General features: G+C 45.6%; 1 protein-coding gene across 1 annotated transcript in view; it reads right to left on the bottom strand.

Moving 5' to 3' along the window:
- The window catches only part of ADAM12 (ADAM metallopeptidase domain 12), a gene marked incomplete at its 3' end in the record, with an annotated part of 388,619 nt that overhangs the window by 310,252 nt on the left and 56,650 nt on the right, over positions 1-21,717 (bottom strand). The window contains exon 2 of the mRNA XM_082855064.1: positions 17,548-17,684. Coding sequence (XP_082711190.1) covers positions 17,548-17,684 — 137 coding nt within the window. The remainder of the gene's footprint in view (positions 1-17,547; positions 17,685-21,717) is intronic.

Here is a 21,717-nt window from a genome sequence, read left to right as displayed (position 1 = left end):
CCGATGTCGGTGAGGGCTGCAGTCCCCTGAGGGCTTGGCTGGGACCGGAGGATCCGCTCAAGATGGCAGGTTGGTGCTGCCTGTTGGCTGGAGGTCTCGGCAATCTGCGCCTCTCCACGGGGTTGCTCAAGCATCTTTGTGGCTTGGCAGATGGCTTCCCCCAAAGGAGAAATCCAAGAGACCAAGCTGAAGTGTAAGGTCCCATACTGTCACCTCTGCCTTATTCTACTGGGGACACAGACCAACCCTGACTCAATGTGGGAGGGGGCATCAGAAAGGCAAGGATCATTTGAGAGGCTGGCTACCACAATGCCAGTTCAGAAAATTCAAAATATGCTCTTTGAGGGCAAAGTCTCCCACCCCGGATACGGAAGCACATTTTGAGATCTTATAAGGAATGGCCAGAGGCCCAAGGAGCCCACATAAAAGGGAGGCAGAGAACACAGAAGCCTCAGTAACACCATCTGCTTCCAGGTGATGGACCCATCCACCCATCACCCATCCACCCATCACCCATCCACCCATCACCCATCCACCCATCACCCATCCATCCATCACCCATCCATCACCCACCCACCCATCACCCATCCACCCATCACCCATCCACCCATCACTCATCCATCCACCACCCACCCAGATAGCATTGGTATTTATCACACAAGCTTCTGTGGTGGACTCTGGGGACTCGTGGTGAGCAAAAGAGATATGTCTCCATCCTCTTGGAACAGACAGTCCAAGAGGGAGGCAGACATTAAACCAGGATACAAGCAAACAAAATGGCAAGGTACAATGTGAAAGACACAGACAGCAATTATAGCAACCAACAGAGTGGCTACCTGCTCACGTGAGGTGACCGGAAGGCTTCCCTAAGAAGGTGGTTCTAAGGCAAAGAAGAGGCTCCCCCACCATGTGATGAGGTGGGTGGTGGAGGGACACATGGCCCAAGGTCAGAACGGGCATTAGTTCACAGGAGGGTTCCTGGGCCTCTTCTGGATAGAAGCCCAGAGGAGAAGCCAAATCAGGAGCAAGATGAGAAGCTGGGCGTGGATGGTGAGACCACCGACTTTGTCCTGAAGAGAGCGGGGGGGGGGGGCATTTGGGGCACAACCATGGGGCCACTAGAGGAGCTACAGAGGGAGAGGGAGTCAAACCTGGAGAGAGGGGCGTGAGCAGAAGTCCCAAGACTGTGGGAAAAGAAGCCCATCTGATTCCTAGAGAGGAGACCAGACGGCCCAGGTGAGGCAAAGCAGAAACCAGGCGAGAGCGGTGCGGGGGCAGGGATGGCGGGAAATGGGTGCGCTAAAGGGGGTTTAATGCAGAGAGAGCACAGCAGGGGTGAGCTCAGGGCTGCAGGCCAACGTCTGGCTGCTGCTTCCAGCCGTGGGAGCCCCCCCTGCCGAGTTCTGCTTCTCGTTTCGCACAAGCCTTGGGAGCACCATCCACTCACACCCCAGGACACACCTGAATCAGTCAAGAGACTGACACGTATATTTCTAGGAAACAGGATGTGCCTGAGAGCTTGTTGTTTACAGTCACATTTTCAATCATTTGAAGATGCAAGTGCCCAAGGGAAACGCTTGATTTGCTCAATTACTTATGAAAATGCTTGACTGCTAAATGATTTTTGAAAATGATTTTTTATTTTTCGTGGCATTCATCAAACCCAAATAGAAAAGCGTTAGACCCAAATAAAGTCAAGATAAAAGTAAATGAAAAACAAAGGCCTCTCAAAGTAAACATAAATATTCACTCAAATGTCTTGGGGGACCTACTGTGTGTCGAGCACGGCTAGACCCTGAGGATACTGAAATGAGCAACACACAGTATCTGCCTTTAAAGGTTTCAGAGTTTCCCTAGGAAGCCAATAAGAAAACCAAGTATTTTGTGTGGATAATATGTACCATGATGGATGCATGACTGGGCACCCGCCAGCAGCCACGTGTTGACAAAGGGTGTGGCCCTGACGAGTTCAGGAAAAACCAACTGTCTTAGACTGCTTGGGCTGCTATAACCAAATACCATAGCCTGGGTGACAAACAACAGACATTCATTTCTCACAGTTCTGGAGGCTGGGAAATCCTAGGCCAGGGTGCTGGCATGGTGGGGGGGTCTTGGTGAGGGCACTCCTCCTGGCTTGTAGACAACCACCTCATCACTGTGTCCTCACGTGGTGTAGAGAAAGCTCTGGTCTCTTCCTCTTCTTCTAAGGGCAGTAATCCCATCGTGGGGACCCCACCCTCATGACCTCATCTAAACTTCATTACTTCCCAAAGGCCCCCGTCTCCAAAAACCATCACACTGGGGGGTTAGGACTTCAACCTGTAAATCTGGGAGGGACATAAACATTTGGTCTGTAACACCAACCAAAAAAGGTAACTTCTCAGTTAAGTCCTGAAAAATGAGGACATGAGGGAGGGTCTTAGGGCAGGGAAGGAAAGAGTGGGTAGAAAAACTGTGCAGAGCACAGAAGCAGCAATGAGCCTCTGTAAGGAAGTTGTTGTAGTGGCATACAGCATGAGGAAGACAGAGGGGCTCAGGTCACCAACAGGGGTGTAGGCCCATGTTAAAGGTTTGGGTCTTATTCTGAAGGAAATGGGGAGTCGCTGATAGATTTTATGCAGTTCTAAGACACGGTCAGATTTGTGTTGGAGAAAGACTCATCCACAACAAGAAAGATGGATCTGAGGGGGCTCGAGAGTGAAGAATTCACTAAGATGCTACTTACAGGCTGTGTCACTAAAAACCAGGTTTTCCAAGAACATTTCATGGCCTGGGAAGTATAAATAACAACAACAACATAATAATAAATCATAATTATAATACACATGGTGAATCCTGGCACGTGCTAGACACTTAAACATCATCTTATCAGTCTTAGTAACAGCCCTCTGAAATAGGTATCTTTTTATTTTAATGAGGACGCAGAGGTTCAGAGAGGTCGTGTAACTTACCAAAGGTCACACAGTGAGGAAGTGGCCGTGCTTGGTTTGATGCCTGAGGTCCTATGCCTCATGGCCACGCCAGCTGTGAACAGTCAGCTTTGATGGCCTCAGTGCTGGGGAGGGGGGGGCCGGTGAGGAGGGGTCCACACCACCACTGGACCTGCCACTCTGCATGACAGTCCCTGACCCGAGGAGAATCTGCTAGGGTGACATCCCTGGGAGTGGCCTCTTGGGAGCATGTGGGCTGTCTCCTCACCCTCACCCCAAAACCACTGCAGGGCGATGATTCTGCATATGCAGTGGGAGTGCAGTGATTTGGAGAATGATGTGGGTGCAGTATATTTTGTTTAAAAAGACCAACTCCACTTCCCCTCCCCAGAGGGTTGCAAGGGGTACGGATAACGCCATTTTGCTCAGATGCGTTTATCCAACAGTGGAAATGCCTCAGCCGGAAGCACGAGGCTCTGGGGAGAAAGACCCATGGCAGCAAGGCCCCGACCTTCCATCCTTCACCAGCAGGGGAATCAGTTAAACTGCCACCCTGGTTTCATCTTCACCGAGGCAACGCGATGGGTTTGCACGGGGTCTGCAGAGAACAAGAGCCCCTCGGCTGTCTCCCTGCTCTAGTCGTGTCCCAGGCCTGGACCCCGCTTTCTGTCTCCAGCACAGCCTACCTTCCCCATTGCCAGCACTCTCCTTCCTCAAACAGATGTTCTACTTCAAACCTCTTCTAAAACTACAGCCCCAAATGCCACCTGACTCCGCAGAAACCTTCCGTTGCTTTCCAGTGTCTTCTGAGTGGAATTCTAACTTCTTAGCAGGACATCCAAGGCCCTGCTTCATCTGAAAACTCCTCACCCCAAACCCCAATCCTGATGGTGTCTTATCTATTAAGAGTCATTTGTGCAAGTATCCAGAGAAAACGGCAACTTGCCACTCAGAGCGCAGGTGATGCGGAGTACGGTTCCCAATCTCCACTAAGACCCTTTGTGCATCAGGAGGCAGAGGCAGGGAGGGTTACCATAGGCTCCTGCGGTTTGTATAGAAGCTAGAACTTGTCACTTAATTAATGTTTCTTCCCATTTGATCCAGAAATCTAAGCAAGGAAACTCTGAGGCTGGCTATTCCAGTCTCAGCTGCTTCAAATAAAATAGTGAAATTAATTTGCCGTCATGGCCATAGGAATTTCTTGAAAGGAGTCGCCTCTGAGGTTAATGAGTAAAAGAGGCCAATTCTGTGTGTGCGGAAATTCTTGGAATCTGAAGACACGGGCAGTTGGAACTGGTAAGGTTTCACAGAAAAATGTATATGTGTTGTCTTTGAGGTATTAACTTAACTGAAGATGTACGTTTCTACAGCTTCTGGACATTGATTTAATGGGAAAAGATCTTTAAAGCTTCTCCAATTCATTTCCCCACCTGCCAGTGTCGCCTGCCAGCTCCTTCCTCATAATGCCCGCTGGTGCCAAAAGAATGTGTCCACGAGCCTGCCTGTTAGAACCAACCAAAACGCACTCAGTGTTTTGTACTTGACTTCGGCACCCTGTTTCTGCCCTTCCCCACAACAGCTTCTTCTAACCCTGTCTGGACAGCTGAAGTTGGCCGTATGAAGATGAGTCTCAGTTTAGTCCTCAGAGCCCAGGGGAAGACCAGTTTGTGTAATGCCCATTACAGGCGTTTCCCGGGGCAGCTGCCTTCCCAGAAACGCTTCCAGACTGAACCAGACAAAGCTCGCTACCTGCCAGTGAAACGGCAGGCTGGAAAAACAGCTCTGGGACTCCACCGAGACTGTTCTGGAGATGAACCTTAAAAAGCTCCCTTCTCCCCTTACTTAAGGCCAGGAGGCGAGGGGGTCTACAGAACCGGATTTCTGAACTCTTCCAAGACAATGCAGACATGAAAATGGGAAGACAGCGATTGTCTGCAATCTGCACTCCCGACGGGCAGAGACGCATACATAGGAGGCCAGTGTTAGCCAACCCGGAACTCTGGGGATCTCATGCTTTCCCACGTATTCTCCTTAAGACACTAAAACCAGCAATAACTCTTGGCAATGCAAACACATTCCTATTAGCTGAATAGGCACAACCAAAGATTATATGCCCCAGTGGTCTTGTTTTGAACTGCAAAAGAAGAGGCTAGATTTCAAAGGAGCTATGATAAAATTCTCCACCCCTGGTGGGCTCTTAACTCTTCCTGATGTTTGTACTACAGAAGGGGTTGACATTTCCTAGGGTTCTCTTTGAGCAAAAGCTTCAAAGTCGTTCTGAGATGACATTGCCAGCTTTCAGGCATGTTTTAAAAGGGCAAAATACCTCTAGTGCCTAGCACGGGGCCTGGGATACCATGAGGTCTCAATAACTATTTACTGATTAAAGGAATATGCAGAAAGAACTCAATAGAAAAGCAGGATCATCTTTAATCAGCAAAATCTTTCCCCTCTAAACTGTGAGACAGAATTCCACTGAACAGTGCCTGGTTCCTAGGCAGGACCACCACCCTCAAATCTAGGGACCAAATGGACCCTGCCTCCCCGAGCTATGCAGGACTTAATTTGCATAGCGGTACATGGCAGCCCTGAAGCACTTACTGGATGGAAAAAAATAGAGAATTTGCTGAAGGTCTGAGACACTTTGCACATGGCATAATGTGTCTGCCTGATAACAGACTTCATTTTAATCATTTATATTCTTTTTCTGTGTTTGAGGAAAAAAATCAGTATGTAGAGCAAGCATATATAAACTATTCAGTGTGACTTGCTTCTGTAATTAAGCTAAAATCTTGCATGTGGGTCGTGGGTGACCAAAGTTAGGGAAAAGTATGTAAAATCTGTCACCTACCTATACAAATATAGCTCTGCTAATCATTACATCAGGGATGGGCAATAGAGGATGCATAAGGGTCTCTTGAGTTTGCCTTCAGAGGTCCTTTGTGAGATGCCTGCTGGGGTTAGACATGCCGGGGAGGGCCAAGGAATGGAGGCAGGCTAATGGCGCCCACAGGAATCAGGGATCCTAATGGAGACACAACCCATAACCCTGGTCCTGGTCTCATTAATTCTGTGCTCTCACCAACTCTGTTCTGGGTTTATGACTATGTCTTTAAATCACATGCTCAGAAAATTAGTAGGTTCGAGCAAAAGGAGGAACCCTTAGTACCTCTGCTGAGTAACAGTTGTACCTAAAAATGGTTATGCCAGCTGAAGAAAATCTCTTTGTTGCCACTTTTAGGAAAAGGTCAAATGAATTGCAAGCAATTAGGAGAAAGGCAGCCTTGAGGCATCATCAACTCAAGGAGTGTGAAAAGCCAGCTTTAGGTCAAATGCTAGAGAGTTGGGAGTTAAATCCTTAAAATAGCATTTTAGGGAAAAGAACAAATAATTGGGTTTGATTTCAAGAACTGATGTAGTTTATTGAAAAGAGCCACTCTTCCTTTTTGACCGGTACAGTTATACCTCTTTTAAAAAGGCCAAATTCCTGCTATATTTCCTACTATACAATTTTAAAAATTAAATATATGGTGTGCCTCAGTCATGATCCAGCATTCGAGATTGGGTTTTTTTTTTTGGAATCTAGCAAGAGCACATCCATATATTTCCTTGTTTTTGTCAGCTGCCAAAAGCAAGAAGCAATGACACTACAGCAGCAGTGAGCACACCCAGCACCCAGATCTTGGTTTCTAATATCATTTTCCCAGAAACCAGGGCTCCTTGGAGAAATGGCTGATTTTAGGACTGGGACGGGAAGTGTATAAGATAAACCTGGTGCATCTTGTCACAACAGAAAGTAAAAAAGGGCTCACACACACAGACATACACACGCAACAACGGACAGATATCCAACGGACACAGGAGCCGACTGGAAAAATCCTCAGTGGCCAAGGCAGGAACAACTTGAACAACATAAAACAGTGCTTGATTATATCACAAAATATAAAATAAATACCCCCGAGTCCAAGCTTAGATAAATAAACAATTGACTATATAAATAAACAGGGAACGTAGACAACGCTCACAGGCAGAAAAATTCAAAACAACTTATGTAGCTGCTTCAACCTTCCAGGAAGTGAAGCATAATTCCTTAAGTGTGGGATGTGCACAGTGACTTCCTTCCAAAGAATTCAGTATAGAAAGGAAGGAAAAAAGAAATTTACAGTGGAGAAATTTGACAAACGTGACTTCAGTCAGCTGGTCAGAGTGGACATCAGCAGTGACAAGTCCTGTTGACAGTATGTGCCCTCGATGTGGTAGAACAGGCGCAGTACTTCATCTCTGTGGACTTCTCCTCCAAGCAGATAAGCCCAGTTCAATCAGGAGAAGAACATCAGACAAACCCAAGTTGATGGATATTCTACAAAACCCTTGACTCGTATCCCTCAAAATTATCATCAAAAGTATCATCAAAAGTTATCATCAAAAACAGAAAGTGTGGGAAATGGCCACAGCCAAATAGAGCCTGAGGAGAGATGATGACTAAAGGTAATGTGGTACCTGGATGGACTCTTAGAACAGAAAAAGGACATGAGGTAAGAACTAGGAAAATCTGAATAAGGCATGGACTTTAGCTAATAACAATGTGTCAATGTTGGCTGTGACAAATGCTCTACAATAATTTAAGATGTTAATAACAGGGGAAACTCGATGTGAGGTATATGGGATCTCTGTATTATCTTTACAATTTTTTTGGTAAATCTACAACTGTTCTCATATAAAACACTTATGTTTTAAAATCTAGCAAAAGCAAACATTGTAAAGCAAGTATACTCCAATAAAAATTAATTTAAGAAAATCTAATGAGAGCAGCCTTTGAGGGAGGGAGAAATCAACTTCTATTCTTACCTGCCCCAAATCTCCAATGGGCATATTGCTGTAAACACGTGGAGTCCTGGGAGACACGCACTTCCTTTTGCCCATTTATGTGCGGTGCCCATCGTGCATTCTCGATGGGTGGATGTTTGCCCTCAAAGGAGCAAAAATTGGTACTTGGGGAGGAGGTGAAAATTCTTAGGTATTGCAATGGTTTACTCCACTCCAAAGCTTAAAACTACCCAACAAAATCTTATTCCTTAGTGTTTAATTTCCCTCTTTAAAGAGAAATTTAATTCAAAGTTTAATTAATTTAATTTTTCTCTTTAGGCGGGCAGTAATGAAAGTCCAATTGTAAAATGCTGGTATACGTCACTGAGAAACACACATCTTATGCTTACAGGGATGTGTGTGAGAAATGGGGGGTTCATGAGTATGTTTAATCAACACGAAAGGAAAATCTCACACGAACTCTCTACATAGGCATTATGTCAAAGTCACATAATAGCACTCAATTCTGTTGTTTTTAACATGATTTTATGCACTTGGTTGTCGGCACTCTCGTGATAAGTTTAAAAATATTTCACACTTTTTAAGGAAAAAATAGGAGGATTTTTTTTTTTTTAATCTGAGCTTTAAATTTCAATTGAACAAAACAGCCTCATCACCATCAGGACTGTTTATTGAGCAACTATGAAGGAACAGTCCTCACTGTTTATGTTTTAACTTCAGAGAAATTCTAGAGTCAAGGCATAGGCAATGGCTTCCTTAGCCTTCACGTGATATGAAACTGTGAAATGAAATATCGATACACATGAGTTCTCTCTTGGGAAGATAGGCTTTTTAGTCTAAACTCTGATTTATAAATTATCATCCTTTCTAGAAATTATGTGTTCTTCTAAATGTCCTCAATCTCCAGGACCTTTCTCTCTTATTAGAAGAATTCAGGTTAAACTATAAAAAGCCATATATCATGAATTGTTACAAACGCACCATGAATATGTACATGTGACTAATAGGAAAACTGGGTGTGGGGAGTAGGGGACGGCTCCATACTATCTTTGCAATTTTTCAGTAAATCTAAAGCTACTCTGATTTTCTTTTTCTGAAAAAAGAATAGACATATATATACATATATGTATAACTGAATCACTTTGCTGTACACCTGAAACTAACACAACATTGTAAATCCACTACACTTCAATTAAAAAATTAAGAAAATGGGCATCAAGCAACTTCTTGAAAAAGAAATAAAGCTATTCTAAAACCACTTATTTTAAAAATTACATATCTCTTATTAACTACTTAATTAAGTTTATTACAACCATTAGTTCACTAAACTTTGAGGTCCTCAAGGGCAGGATAGAGTCTCACCCATTCTTGGGTCACAGGAACTTGACCTTGAACCTGAGACACAGCAGACAATTACCTATCCTTGGACGAACAGATGAAAAGCTGAAAACAGAATTCATCATCCAACTCTTTTTCTCCTAATATCAAATATGCTCAACACATCAGTCAAACATGGAGAGTCTTACCCAAGGATTATAAAAAATATATATTTTATAACGTCTGTTTAAATAATGCAAACATCTCTATCTCCTAGCATTATCCACATTTGTTATTTTAAAATATAACTTTTAAAAAAAGACCCAGTTCTATGATGATGCTACAAGCTTGGGGAAGGAAAAAAAGTTGCAGAAACTGTAGGGAGACCTGATTCAATAGACAACTTTTTGGAAAACGATATTAAGGCCTTGCTAAGAGGTCACAAGAAATAAATGAGTTAGCAGAGACCACTGTGGAAATGTAGCCCAGAGCCCTCCTTGACTGAGTGGCGAGCAACCAGAAGGCGGGACACAGTGGAAACAAGCACAACGTGTTGGCTTTCTTCCTGCCCTTTGTGTGCTGACCAAAGAGGAAGCAAGAACACTGAAAGGACTGGCGGGGAGCGCGGATGAAGCCCTCACATGCGGTGGAAGAAAGCCAGGGCTGCCTCGGAGGGCAGGACTGACTGCCGGGGGCAGCGCTGGCCAGAGGCCTCCACACTGTCCCTCTGAGCCGAGACCTTGCCTCTGGAGTCCAGACTGATGAACCAGTCCTGATACAATGCACAAGGGAAAGAAAGCTGAAGATCTTCTGGGAGGCCGCCGAGTGCTCCGGAAAGACTAGACTTCAGAATCTAGCTGTCAGCCCCGTCACTTCCCGTTCTGTGAGCTTCTGCATCTTCACCTACAAAGTGCACACAACATCCACCTTGCAGGGCTGCTGGGGGCACCTGGTGTGATCATACCTAGAGTATGTCTAGCCCGGGGGGCGGGGGTCGCAAACTACAGTCTGAGGGCCACACCCAGCCCACTGCCCACTGGCAGAGCTAAGAATGGTTTCATATTTCTTAATGGTTAAGAAAAATAAAAGGAGAATATTTCATGACACATGAACATTATAAAATTCAAATGACAATGTCCACAAATAAGTTTTATCAGAACACAGCCACACCCACTGGTTCACTTATTACCTACAGCTGCTTTTAAGCCGCAGTGGCACAGTTGAGTAGCTGTGACAGAGATCATAGGACCCACACAGCTGAACACATTTACTGTCTAGCTCTTCATTTAAAAAGTTTGCCGATTTTTGACCTGGGGCTCCATCCAAAGCAAAGGTCCTCAGTAACTGTTTCCTTAGCCTTCTCGGCTTTCTCTTAGCGCAGGGGTTCTTAACCTGGGGAATTATGCACACCCCCGACGCCCCAGCCCAGGGCCTTTTGAGTTGACTTGGCTGGGGAGGAGGGTGCTCCTGGCATCTCATGGTAAAGACCAGGGATGCTGGCAGACATCCTACAATGCACAGAACAGCCCCCTTCCCCTACACACATAACTGAGAACTACCCACCCCAGTGGCAACAGGGCTGGGGCTGAGGGGCCCTGCCCTAGTGTAAGGAGGAAGGCCAGAATGAATGAAGGGAAAGGAGAGTGGCTGAGATTTACTGAGCACGCCGGGGGCACTATGTCAGACAGCAGGGTAACCATCATCATCTCCTTTACAAATGAGAAAACAGACTCAGCAAGGGCTTGTCACTTGCCCAACATCACACAGCAAGGCAGAGGCTGTGCAGGAGTGTGAAGCCATTTCTGTATGTTCCAAAGCCTTTTCTCCTTCCACTCTGCCTGCCATCAACTTTTAAAAAACAGCTGAGTTCCCAAAGATATAGGGGTGTCACCTTTTATCTCGCTAATCCCTCTCCCAGAAGGGTGGGCAGAATCTTGGCTAGGTAGGTTATGTGAGGCCGGAACGAGAGCCTCCTGTGTGGCAGACGTAGCCTCATGGGGACTGTCAGGCGAGGAGTAGGGTTGGGAGTCCAACGGGAGTTAAGAGACAAGGGGTGGAGGCAGAGAACAGACCATCCTAAGAGACCGTACAGTCTAGAAATAATGTTCCAACTTTGGAGCCACTGTACTTTTCTTATGAGAAGCCTCACATGAGGTATTTTAATAACATCATTTCCTAAGAGGAAGCGCTACTGGCTGGCTTGTAAACTAATGTAAGCTCAACGTTCCGTAAGTCAAAAGGCTAACCATTGAGCTTACTCAGTCAAGCTCAGGCACCACGGCTGGCCTGCAGCAACTCCTGCAGTGACCAGAATACTCCCGTAGAGAAGAGGAAACTCATTCTCTCTAGGACTGGGACAGAGAGGCGCACGTGGGGAGTTATTCCAGGTAGAACCCTAGCAGCCACAAAAGAGAAAAATGTCACGTTCTTCCAAGCAATAAAAGACCTCCAAAACAATTTTAAAAGAACCTAAACTCGCTACAAGGGGGTCAGCGATGTCTGAAAAGTCCAGGTCATCCAAGAGTGGTTTGTACCTCTCTGCAGAAATGGAGAAGCTCTCCAGGTACCCTCTGGCATTTGAATACCATGCAAAGGTTGAGTTCTGTCCCCTCTATCTTCTGTAGCACGAGGCACCTCCACGCCAGTGAGCGACCCAGCCCCCAGGCACAGAGGAAGGCTCAGAGCCCGTATCCTCACTGGATGCCAAACACTGCACTAAGGGACAAGGAAGGAATAAAGGGAGGCCACCACCCGCGGGGAGGGCACAGGCTGGTGAGAGAAACACAGATATAAACTAGTGATGACAGCACAGTATGATCCATGCCAAAGAGCTGAGTCCCAAGTCTCGCAGAGTTAGGGTCTAAAGCCAGCACAGAAGGCGAAGCGGTACCCAAGGCAGAGTTATCAGTAATCTTCTAAGTACCTTATGGTTTTTGTGCTTTTCTGTAAGTTCAATGTGGCCATTTCTTCTCTCCTGAACCCCGCTGGGTTGAGTACAGTTGCGTTTGCTTATTTTGGGGTCCCTGCTGTATAACGACATCCACTTGAAAAACCAGACTCGCTCTCAGGGAGTGAGAGACTTGCCCTGTTTCAGGTGGAGGAAGAGAGGAAACAGCAGACACCCGATGTCCCATCACGCCTCCCCCCAACCCCGGCCGATCCCCCGGCCACATGCTCCTTGGGGAGATCAGAGGATGGGTGTGTGAGTTAAGCTGCATGTCCTTAGCTTCTGTTTCTGCCACGTCCGCAGGCTCAATGCACACGAGTGAAGCGTGTGCGTGGTGTGCCTGCACGTCACGGAGATGACTGATTAGGACAAAGGTCTGGGAAGGACAGACGTGACTGGGGAGGCCAGAATGAGCTGCACAGAGAAGGTGCTGGTTAAGCTGGGGCTTCAGGAATGAGCAGGACACAGGTGGCAGGGACAAAGCAAATGCCAGTTCTGCACGGCAGTAAAGAACATGGCATATTTAGGCAACAGGCTGCCACGGAGGCGCAGGATGGCTGAGAGGTGGGAGCTAAGCCTCCACAGTGGGTACCAAGTGAAGGAACCTGAGTCAGATACCGTGAGAAGCTTCTGAAGGATGAGATGTCTCCAAGCCCATGATCTGAGGGGAGCTGGGGGATGACAATCTTATCTTCCAGAGGCTACTACACAAAGTGGGGAACACGGCTGGGGGGCTGTTTCCACATCGGGACACAGTCCATTAAGGCAATTGGGAACTTCCGGCTGGAGGTGCATAAAATCCACTGGAAGCCAGTGACCCAGTCGCAGGCGTCAGAGCAGGGTGGGCGATGTGGACTGTCAGTCAGCGTATGCTGGAGGACGATGGTGAGGGGATCAGACCCACGTCCCACATAGTAGGAGCCCGTGTGTGGGCGGTGGCTGCTTCTGTCACTCACGGGAGCTCCCGCCCCCCCTTGCACAGGTGGACAGTGAGGCCGCAGGACGGAATGCCACGCCCAGCAGGAGCCCTGAGTCAGAAAGGCACCGAGGAAGAAACTCAGGGGAAACCAACAGTTAAGGGGCAAAGCCGAGAAGAGGAACCAAAGGCAAGAATTAAAAACATACGAAAGGGCTTCCCTGGTGGCGCAGTCGTTGAGAGTCCGCCTGCCGATGCAGGGGACACGGGTTCGTGCCCCGGTCCGGGAAGATCCCACATGCCGCGCGGAGCGGCTGGGCCCGTGAGCCATGGCCGCTGAGCCTGCGCGTCCGGAGCCTGTGCCCCGCAACGGGAGGGGCCCCAGCGGTGAGAGGCCCGCGTACCGCAAAAAAACAAAAAAAAACATACGAGAGCAAACAAGAGCGAACAGGGTCTCAGGAGCCAAAGGAAGTGAGAGTTTCAAAGGAGAGTGAATCAGCGTCAAGATAAGTAAAATAAAGAGCGAGAGGCATGCTCTGGCTTCAGAGGTTGAGAGGCCATCCATGACCTTGGCAAGAGCGGTCGTGATGAAGTGCTGGGAGTGGAAGCTGCTGCAGAGGGCTGCAGAGGACCTGCGGGAGGAGGGGGGGGGGAGGAGGTGGGGAGGGAGGATGAGACGACCCCTCCGAGAAGAAGGCTGATTGCGGAGGCGTGAAAGGGGATGGTTATTTGAGGGGAAAAACAGGGCTTGGTTTTCTCAGCCGTGAAACAAAGCAAATGGAAATCAATGCAGCAGACTCTACCTCTGCCATTTTAATTAGCAGCTATTTGATCTTTCAGATCCTCAGTATGCTATGGGAAGCTCTGGTTTCATGTTCTAATCCTTTTGTCTTTTTACTTTCCATTTCACATACTATTTCCATCGTTTCATTCTCCTGTGAGAAAGCTGGAAATTGGAAATTTCCTGGAGCCTTCAAAGGCTGAGCTCAACTGAGGTCATCTCACAATCAACCCCATCTTGATATGTCTTCCCTGGATCCAGAGTAAATTTTTTTAGGACATGAAATTGGAGGTCGGTCCCTAAAGAAACTTTAAGCTCTCCATATCACCTTACATTGGGGTGGTAGTTTTTAGTTAATGTATTTTCACACCCATCGTTTCATCTCATTCTTACAATGACCCTAAGAGGGAGGAAAGAGCAGATAAGCTTCTACTCGGGTTATAGATCAAAACAACGGCAAGTAAACAAACAAAATGCCGGAAGCTCTCCGATGCACACAAGGTCATGTTCTCTCCCCATGCTCTGTTCTTTCAACTACGTGATCAGTGGCAATGATGCCTTGACTCTTGATTTGTACAGGACATAATAATACCCCATTTGGATATGTCTCCATCATAGATGAGAGAGAGAGAGAGAGAATCTGAGCACTTTTGCCTGGGCCTTCCCTCAGACCAGTTAAGTCAAATTGTCAAAGACTGGCTGAATGGAAAGAAGGCAGCAAGGAAAAAAACAGGGGAGCAGGAAAGCAGGAATGCAAACCTAAAAGCCTGTATTCTAAGGTCCTGCAGGCATAGTTGTGCAGCAAAAATATTCATGAAGTGGGTATGTTCTGCATACTTGAAGATACGCCCCATTAATGCAGTTTAAAATTACAGTTACCAGTAGTATTACTTATATCCCATCTATTTTATAAGATTGCTGTCTCTTGCATTACTCAATATTTAAGAGGCCTCCAACAAAGTAATGATGACTAAATGTCTTGAGGCCATCGATCATATACATACCTCTACGTAGAATATTTGTAATAGCGCAACTCTAGATGTGGGAAGAAGGAACAAGGGAGAACATTTCCCAGATCATAATAGACTAGTAAGATGGGAGATCCAGAGAATTTTAGACTGTCAACAGGGCCTAATCTGAAAATTAGCACGTTGAGTGGCCTATCCACAGAATCCTCCTCGATGTAGGAATAAGCCTTCTTAGCACCATGGGACAAAATTGGTCATGATGTGCCTCCCAAAAGTTGGTCAGATTTATGACCAAAATGAGGCGCTGCGGACAGAGTTTGTCCCCCGCCATTTAGTGAACAAAAGATGTTGTGGCCAAAAAGGCATCAGCCACTGCAGCTGCCCCCAGCTGTGCACTCTGAGGGGAATCAGGATGGAGAAAACAGGATACTGGTCCTGGATATTGAAGATGCACAATAAAGGAAAGATTTCAATAAATCCCCCCCGCAAAAAAAATTTTTTTAAGTAAAATAAAATTACAGCATTGACTGTTGTTTTGGTGACGAAGAAAGACGTACACAAACACGCCACTTGGCAGAACCCTTATTCCCACAACAAACATACACAGCTACCCCGTGAAGAATGACGGCACGCAGGTACACGCACGTTAACAGACATTTACATGCACCCTTTTCATGCCAGGTCTTAGTGGTTAACCACCAATAAAGGGGGCACATGGTAATTACAGAGCCATAAGGCTGACTCCACAGCCGCATGCTGAGATGAGCCCCACGGCATTACGACAAGATGCTGTTCCCCAAACCACCCAGGTCGCTGTTCCCTTAAATAATGTCAGTGACCTGGAGTTATGTTAGCCACTAGGTATGGGCCTACTTCCTGCCTGGTTCTAATCCTGGATGCAGACCCCTAGAGGAGGTGGGACAGCGATCAAACAATAATGGCTTTTCCTAGTTTTCTACAAAGATGGTGCTGGTGGCCCCCGGCCATCAGGTTGTAAGCTTGGCCAGGGCGGATGTACCAGTTCCCCCTCTGGTATGCCTCCTGATGTCTGCAAGGTGGCTAGCTGGTAGTAAGGATGAAGCTGGAGGTCAGAAACTAGAGCCAACCTGAACTAGTCCATTCCAAAGGCATGCTGAGAACCTTTATCAGCGTGTTGCTCTGATGCCCTCCAAGGTGGGCTGCCAGATAAAACACAGGACGGCAGTTAAATCTGGACTGTGATAAGCAACAATATCCCAAATATTGCATGGGTTAGACTTATGCCAGAAAATATTCACTGTTTACCTAAGTCCAAGTTTAACGGGGCATCCTGTACTCTTATTTGCTAAATCTGGCAACCCTACCACCAGGGAAAAACTCCCATAAAGGCTTCCACCACCCAAGTAACTTTAGATTGCTCCATATTTTTATATTATTAATTAGTGCCTGTGAATATTTTAAAGCTATGCTTCCTTCACAACATAGTATACCTCTCTTTTTCTGAATCTATCATATCATTTCTCATTTTGCAAATTAGTAGCATGATGAAATTTTCTTTAGTGTCTTAAGTTTTTCATCTAGGAAACAGGATCAGTGTCACCGTGATTGACCTATACTTTGTATATTCCAGCTGCAACAGTCTCCATGAAGCAGAAATACTGAAAAAGTTTAGATTTGGCATTTGGATCCTTTAACCCAACCTTTCTGAATGCTCACTTTCAGCTGAAAGCCTCTTTAGAAAATAAAATAATGATGTAAATCATATTATCATTATGGACACAAAGGTGGCCCACTGCAGCCCTTCCAGAACACTACAGAACATTTTCACAATCTCAACTGCTCTTTTAAAAAGATCTGTTTTCTATTATAAAAAATACTCTAAAAATAGTTCCACATAACACAAGGACAAAGCCATCTGTATGATCTCTCCAAAGAGCTCATATTTCTATAGATTTTATCCCTTTCCAACTGTTCCAACAATTCTGAAATTTAAGAAACTCACTTATATTTGTCAGACAAAACTCATCAAAATGTGAAATTTCATCACTAATATTTCAATTATTTTATATTATTCTTTTACATCATAGAAGACTCAAATCAAACATGTGTCAAAGTAAACAAAGCATAAAACTGCATTAAAACTCATTACAGAGACTTCCCTGGTGGCGCAGTGGTTAAGAATCTGTCTGCCAATGCAGGGGACACGGGTTCAAGCCCTGGTCTAGGAAGATCCCACATGCCGTGGAGCAACTAAGCCCGTGTGCCACAACTACTGAGCCTACGCTCTAGAGCCCATGAGCCACAACTACTGAGCCCACGTGCCACAACTACTGAAGCCCACAGCGCCTAGAGCTCGTGCTCTGCAACAAGAGAAGCCACCACAATGAGAAGCCCGCGCACCGCAACAAGGAGTAGCCCCCGCTCACGGCAACTAGAGAAAGCCCACGCACAGCAAGGAAGACCCAACAGAGCCAAAAATAAATAAATAAATAAATTTTAAAAGTTGCGTTAAAATGTTTCTACCAGTAATTGATCGATAAAACTGAAATGTTAACGAAATAGACATGAATATAGAAAAAGATCCAGCACTCAGGTAAAATGAGCTGAAAGCTGTATATCTGGAAATGTTATCCCTGGTGTGTGCTTGACAAAATAAGCTTCCACAGACACAAACAGTGTTGAGAGACTCATCAGAACTGTCACATCAAAACCAGTCTGTATTTTATCTTCTTCATAATGAAGATTTCACTTTATAAGGAAGGATAAAGTTGGAATTAAAATAAAGACAAAACCTGAATAAGAGACTATTAATGCAGTTAATGTGATTTTTAAACTTCAGTCATTGAAAAGTCAAGAAGAAAAACAAAACCAAAAAAACTGACCTTTGTGTCTGCGTTTGTCACTGGGTTCCACGGGTCTCCATTCAAAAGAGAGGCACTGACCACTTCGTAAGCTCCTCTCCCGTCCCTCGTGCCGGCCTGTTGCACGGAAGGTACGAATCTGCTTCCCAAGTTCACCCCTACAACACAAAGAAAAATCCCCATGCTTATTCCAGTCCGGAAGCGTTTAGCATCAGAAGTATGACATCGATGACTCAATGAAAATATCTGGAAGTTGAATAAGGCCAGGGAAACACCATAATCTATTAAATCATAGTCAAGTGTTAAAACTGATTAATTCTCTGTCAGTCGAACATAAAAAAATCTTGTAACAAAGAAAACAAGAGCTAATTTTTTCCTTCAAGCCCTGTGGCATGGGGCTGGGTGATTTGCATCGTCAAAGTATATAATTCTGTCCTTCAACGAGCAACAAAAACCCATGAGCCGTGACTTTTAAAATGATGAATTAATGCTTTGCCTAAGATCAGCTCTAGTTAAAGTCTCAGGGCTTTAGCTATATTAAGACTAAATCCATTTACTTAAGTTCCAGCGAATCAGTTAAACACAATGCCAACTCTGCTCTCTGTACTTATGGAGGCTAATTTTATGTGCTTATGGGAGTGATTCTATAGACAAAATTAATTTGTCAAGTTCAGACTGACTAGACTGGTTCACGGAAAAAAAAAAAATCAAGTCGTTCTATCAACTATTATGTGATCTTGTTTCCTGGGGTACTGTCAAACCAGCTAATATACTGACCCAGGTCCAGTGTGGCCCCATTTCCATAAACAATCCTAATGGAAAGTGTAACATTTTTCTCCTCCGGGGAGTGTACTGCTTTCTTAACAAATACGGTAATTTCTCCGGGCTAGCTCCCCTATGAGGTCACCCTCCTGCTATTCGGTGCGACCACAGTCTATCCCTCAAGGTAAAGGACAGGAGCTGATTCCTCACATGTTATTCCCATTTCTTCAACCAGGACTCATAATTTTCAGACCTGAGTCACAACACCACAGTTTCAAGTTACTAAAGAGTTCGCATTTTTGGGCACAAATGGTATTGAAATTTTAATCCTAGACATTTTACAGGTCCCCAAATACTTTTAAATCCACACCATTTTATCATCCTCCGTGTGGAAGTCTGCAGTTCTATTCAGGTTACAAAAGGATTACTACTTGAGTATTAACTGTCTGACACAGCCTCTCTGGAAAATTCTCAAGCTGGTCACGAAGCATTTAAAACTCTCAGTTGTTGAGCGCCAAGGGACCAAGGATGAACCGAAAGTTGGGACTATGGCCAGTGGCAGAGGGGATGAGCTGGGGCCGTCGGCCACATGGGGCACTAGAGGGAGGGAGAGGACCATGGGCCCGGGGAGAAAGGAGAGCAGGGCTTGTGGTCTCAGGGCTGGGATGAGCTGAGTTTTCAGGGATGAACCTGTGTTGGAGAGATGAGGGTTCCAGCCGTGCAAGCGGAGGGGGCTGGCTCCAGGTGGTGACATCTGTGGACATCAGTGGAGGGCAGGATGGAGGAAAGAATGGCTGTCTGCATGGAATTCATCAGAAGTCTTTCTTGGCTGCAGAGGGGGCAGTCACTGATGGCACAGAGACCTTGAATAAATGAACTTCATCCAGTGGCTTGATTTCATGCCCTTCAATGTGCTCCAAGATGGTGCAGAGTCGTTACAAGCATGGGTTTTGGAGTAAGACACACCCCAGCATCACTACCAACCCGACCACGTATTAGCCATCAGTCCTGGTCCAGTCGTTGGCCCATTTATCTGTTTGTTCATTCATTCACTCACTCACTCATTCACCAACTATCTATTAAGTGCTCGCCTTGTGATGGGCCCTCTAGACCTGATGCCTTCCATTCAAAAAGCCCATTCTTCCTGCTTCAGCCCAGGACACCCTCTTGTCACCTGGAGCCAGTCCCCTCTGCCTACACTGTGGAGACCCTCGTCTCTTAAATACAGCTTCGTCCCAGCACACTTGGTTCTCTCCATCCTGTATATCTAAGAGAGGGACACACATCAAGCTGCCCTCGTGACCTGTATTATTATATTGGGAGAGAGACGGCTGAATGAATAAGACCATTTCAGAGAGTAACCAGGACCCTGAAACAACAGGGCTACAGGGACACCCCATGCTGTCCTTGTAACTCTTCTGTAAATCTAAAATGATTTCAAACTAAAATTTAATGAGAAAAACAAGGTGGTGGTAGAGTGGGGGGGGAGGGGCTACTTCTGATGCACAGGGAGGAAAGACCTTTATTTGTTGGGATGGGAAGCATAGAAATGAGACGTGAAGATGAGAACCTTCCAGCCCCATCCAGGGCCGCGGAAAGAACATGTCAGCAGATGGTCAGCAAGTGCATTCCTTTTCCATAAAATGAGGCAAAGGGCGGGGAGGCCCGAGGTAGGTCATACACAGGAAGCGTGAAGAACACCAGCTGGTTTTATCGGCATTGCTCTCTAAGCTTTGCCAAGCCCCGGGTCTCCTACTCAGGACCCTCAGTGGGATTCCCATGTTGGAATTTACTGAAACAATGTGAGTTCTGATCCAGTTACACAGCTCCTGCAGAGCAGGACTAAGTGCAATTAACTGAACTTATCTTGAAAGAGTGCTGGTGTGTTGTTTGAATTGGATTAAGAAGGCTTTGAAATACCCACAATTATGGGGTGAAAACGGCAGATCCGTCTGAACTTTCCCCTCAGCCAGTGAAAACCATGCCACGTGCCAAGAGTTACCCTGGCTGACATGTTAATCTTCTGAAAAGTCAGGTAAAACTGTTCAGAAAGTGACTGCAAACATTTTCAGATTTCCTCTACATAAACAAACCAATTTGATTATAAGCTACTCCTGGCAGTTCTGTTAGCCTAAGTTTCCAATGCAAGTAGGTTGTTAAATTGAGTACTTCATCGCAAGTCCAATTGCCCAAGGCTTGTTAAACCTAAAACCGGAGTTCTGGATCACCCACCACCCGGCCGCAGAAGACGCCACGGTTTTCATGGCTATTCCGGCCGCAATGCTCAAAGGCATGGAAGATTATCACCCAGACCTCAGCGACCTAGAGAAAATGTCTTCACATTTAATAGGACTCATTCAGAAGCTGCCTGTCTCAGCAGAAAGAGATGCGGCCATGAAATCCAGGTCTCTTGGTTGCCTCTGCCAGTCGGGGAACCAGGAGAGGCAGCAAGGCCACATCCTTGACTTGGGGGAAGCTGGGCAGGGCGCCTTCATGGGGTTTCCTATTCGATAATCAAACTGAAGCTGCATGAACCAAATATAAAGAACATTCTTAGTCCCCTGGACCTTTATCCTCCAAGACTCCTAGGAGCAGAGAAAGACAGTTACTCACTCTCCTAAAGGCAAAATGTTCCAACCACTGAACATTTCCCTTTTCACCTACATATTCCAACGTCTTAATCAAAAGAAGTCCTTCGGGGCTGATTTTTTTTTCCCCCCTCTAAGAGGCTTTATTTTCTAAATATCCCAAGGAGAATTGAGAGGCAGACTCTGCCAGCACTTGGGGAATGTTGTGCAACCTTTTAAAGAAATTGAATAACTATACTATTTGCTGAGTACAGTATTTATGATCTATCTACATGGATAATGAAGCCATCTCTCGGCTTTTTTAATGGTTGCACAATATCCCCCCAGCAGTATATGGAGTCAGAAGATGGTTTCTTATGAGCTTTGCTTATGTATTTATACACTGGTATTTCTTTTAGATGATGCAAATAAAAATTTTATTTGTGCTGCATGGATAGACAGAATAAATTATACACAGCTGTGAGATATCAGAATGCATTTTATGGAGTGATCTTGTTGACAAACCATAAAAGCAGGCCACACATTCAAGCCCTGGAAACCCAGGGGAAAAAATATGACCTTAGAAAATATACAGTTTGCACACATTTTGTTTTTCCAAATATTTGGGCATCAAGAAAACTCAGTTGACTAAATAAAAAATGTGAATGTGAATAGCTTATCTGGAGGAGGAACTTCCAGCTTTCTGTCTGTTGAGTAACCAGATACATGACTCGTCCTTTTGATAAAATGGCCAGTTTGCTTCAGTCTCATGGTGGAAAAAAAGCATATTAGAATATTTGGGTTCCTACCACAATTCTCGTCTGTGACAATCAGCTCTACTTTCCCATGAGGTACGTGTGTG

This window comes from Leucopleurus acutus (assembly GCF_964270905.1).
Source record: "Leucopleurus acutus genome assembly, chromosome: 14".
NCBI lineage: Eukaryota > Metazoa > Chordata > Mammalia > Artiodactyla > Delphinidae > Leucopleurus > Leucopleurus acutus.
This window is presented reverse-complemented; position numbering and strand designations above follow the sequence as displayed.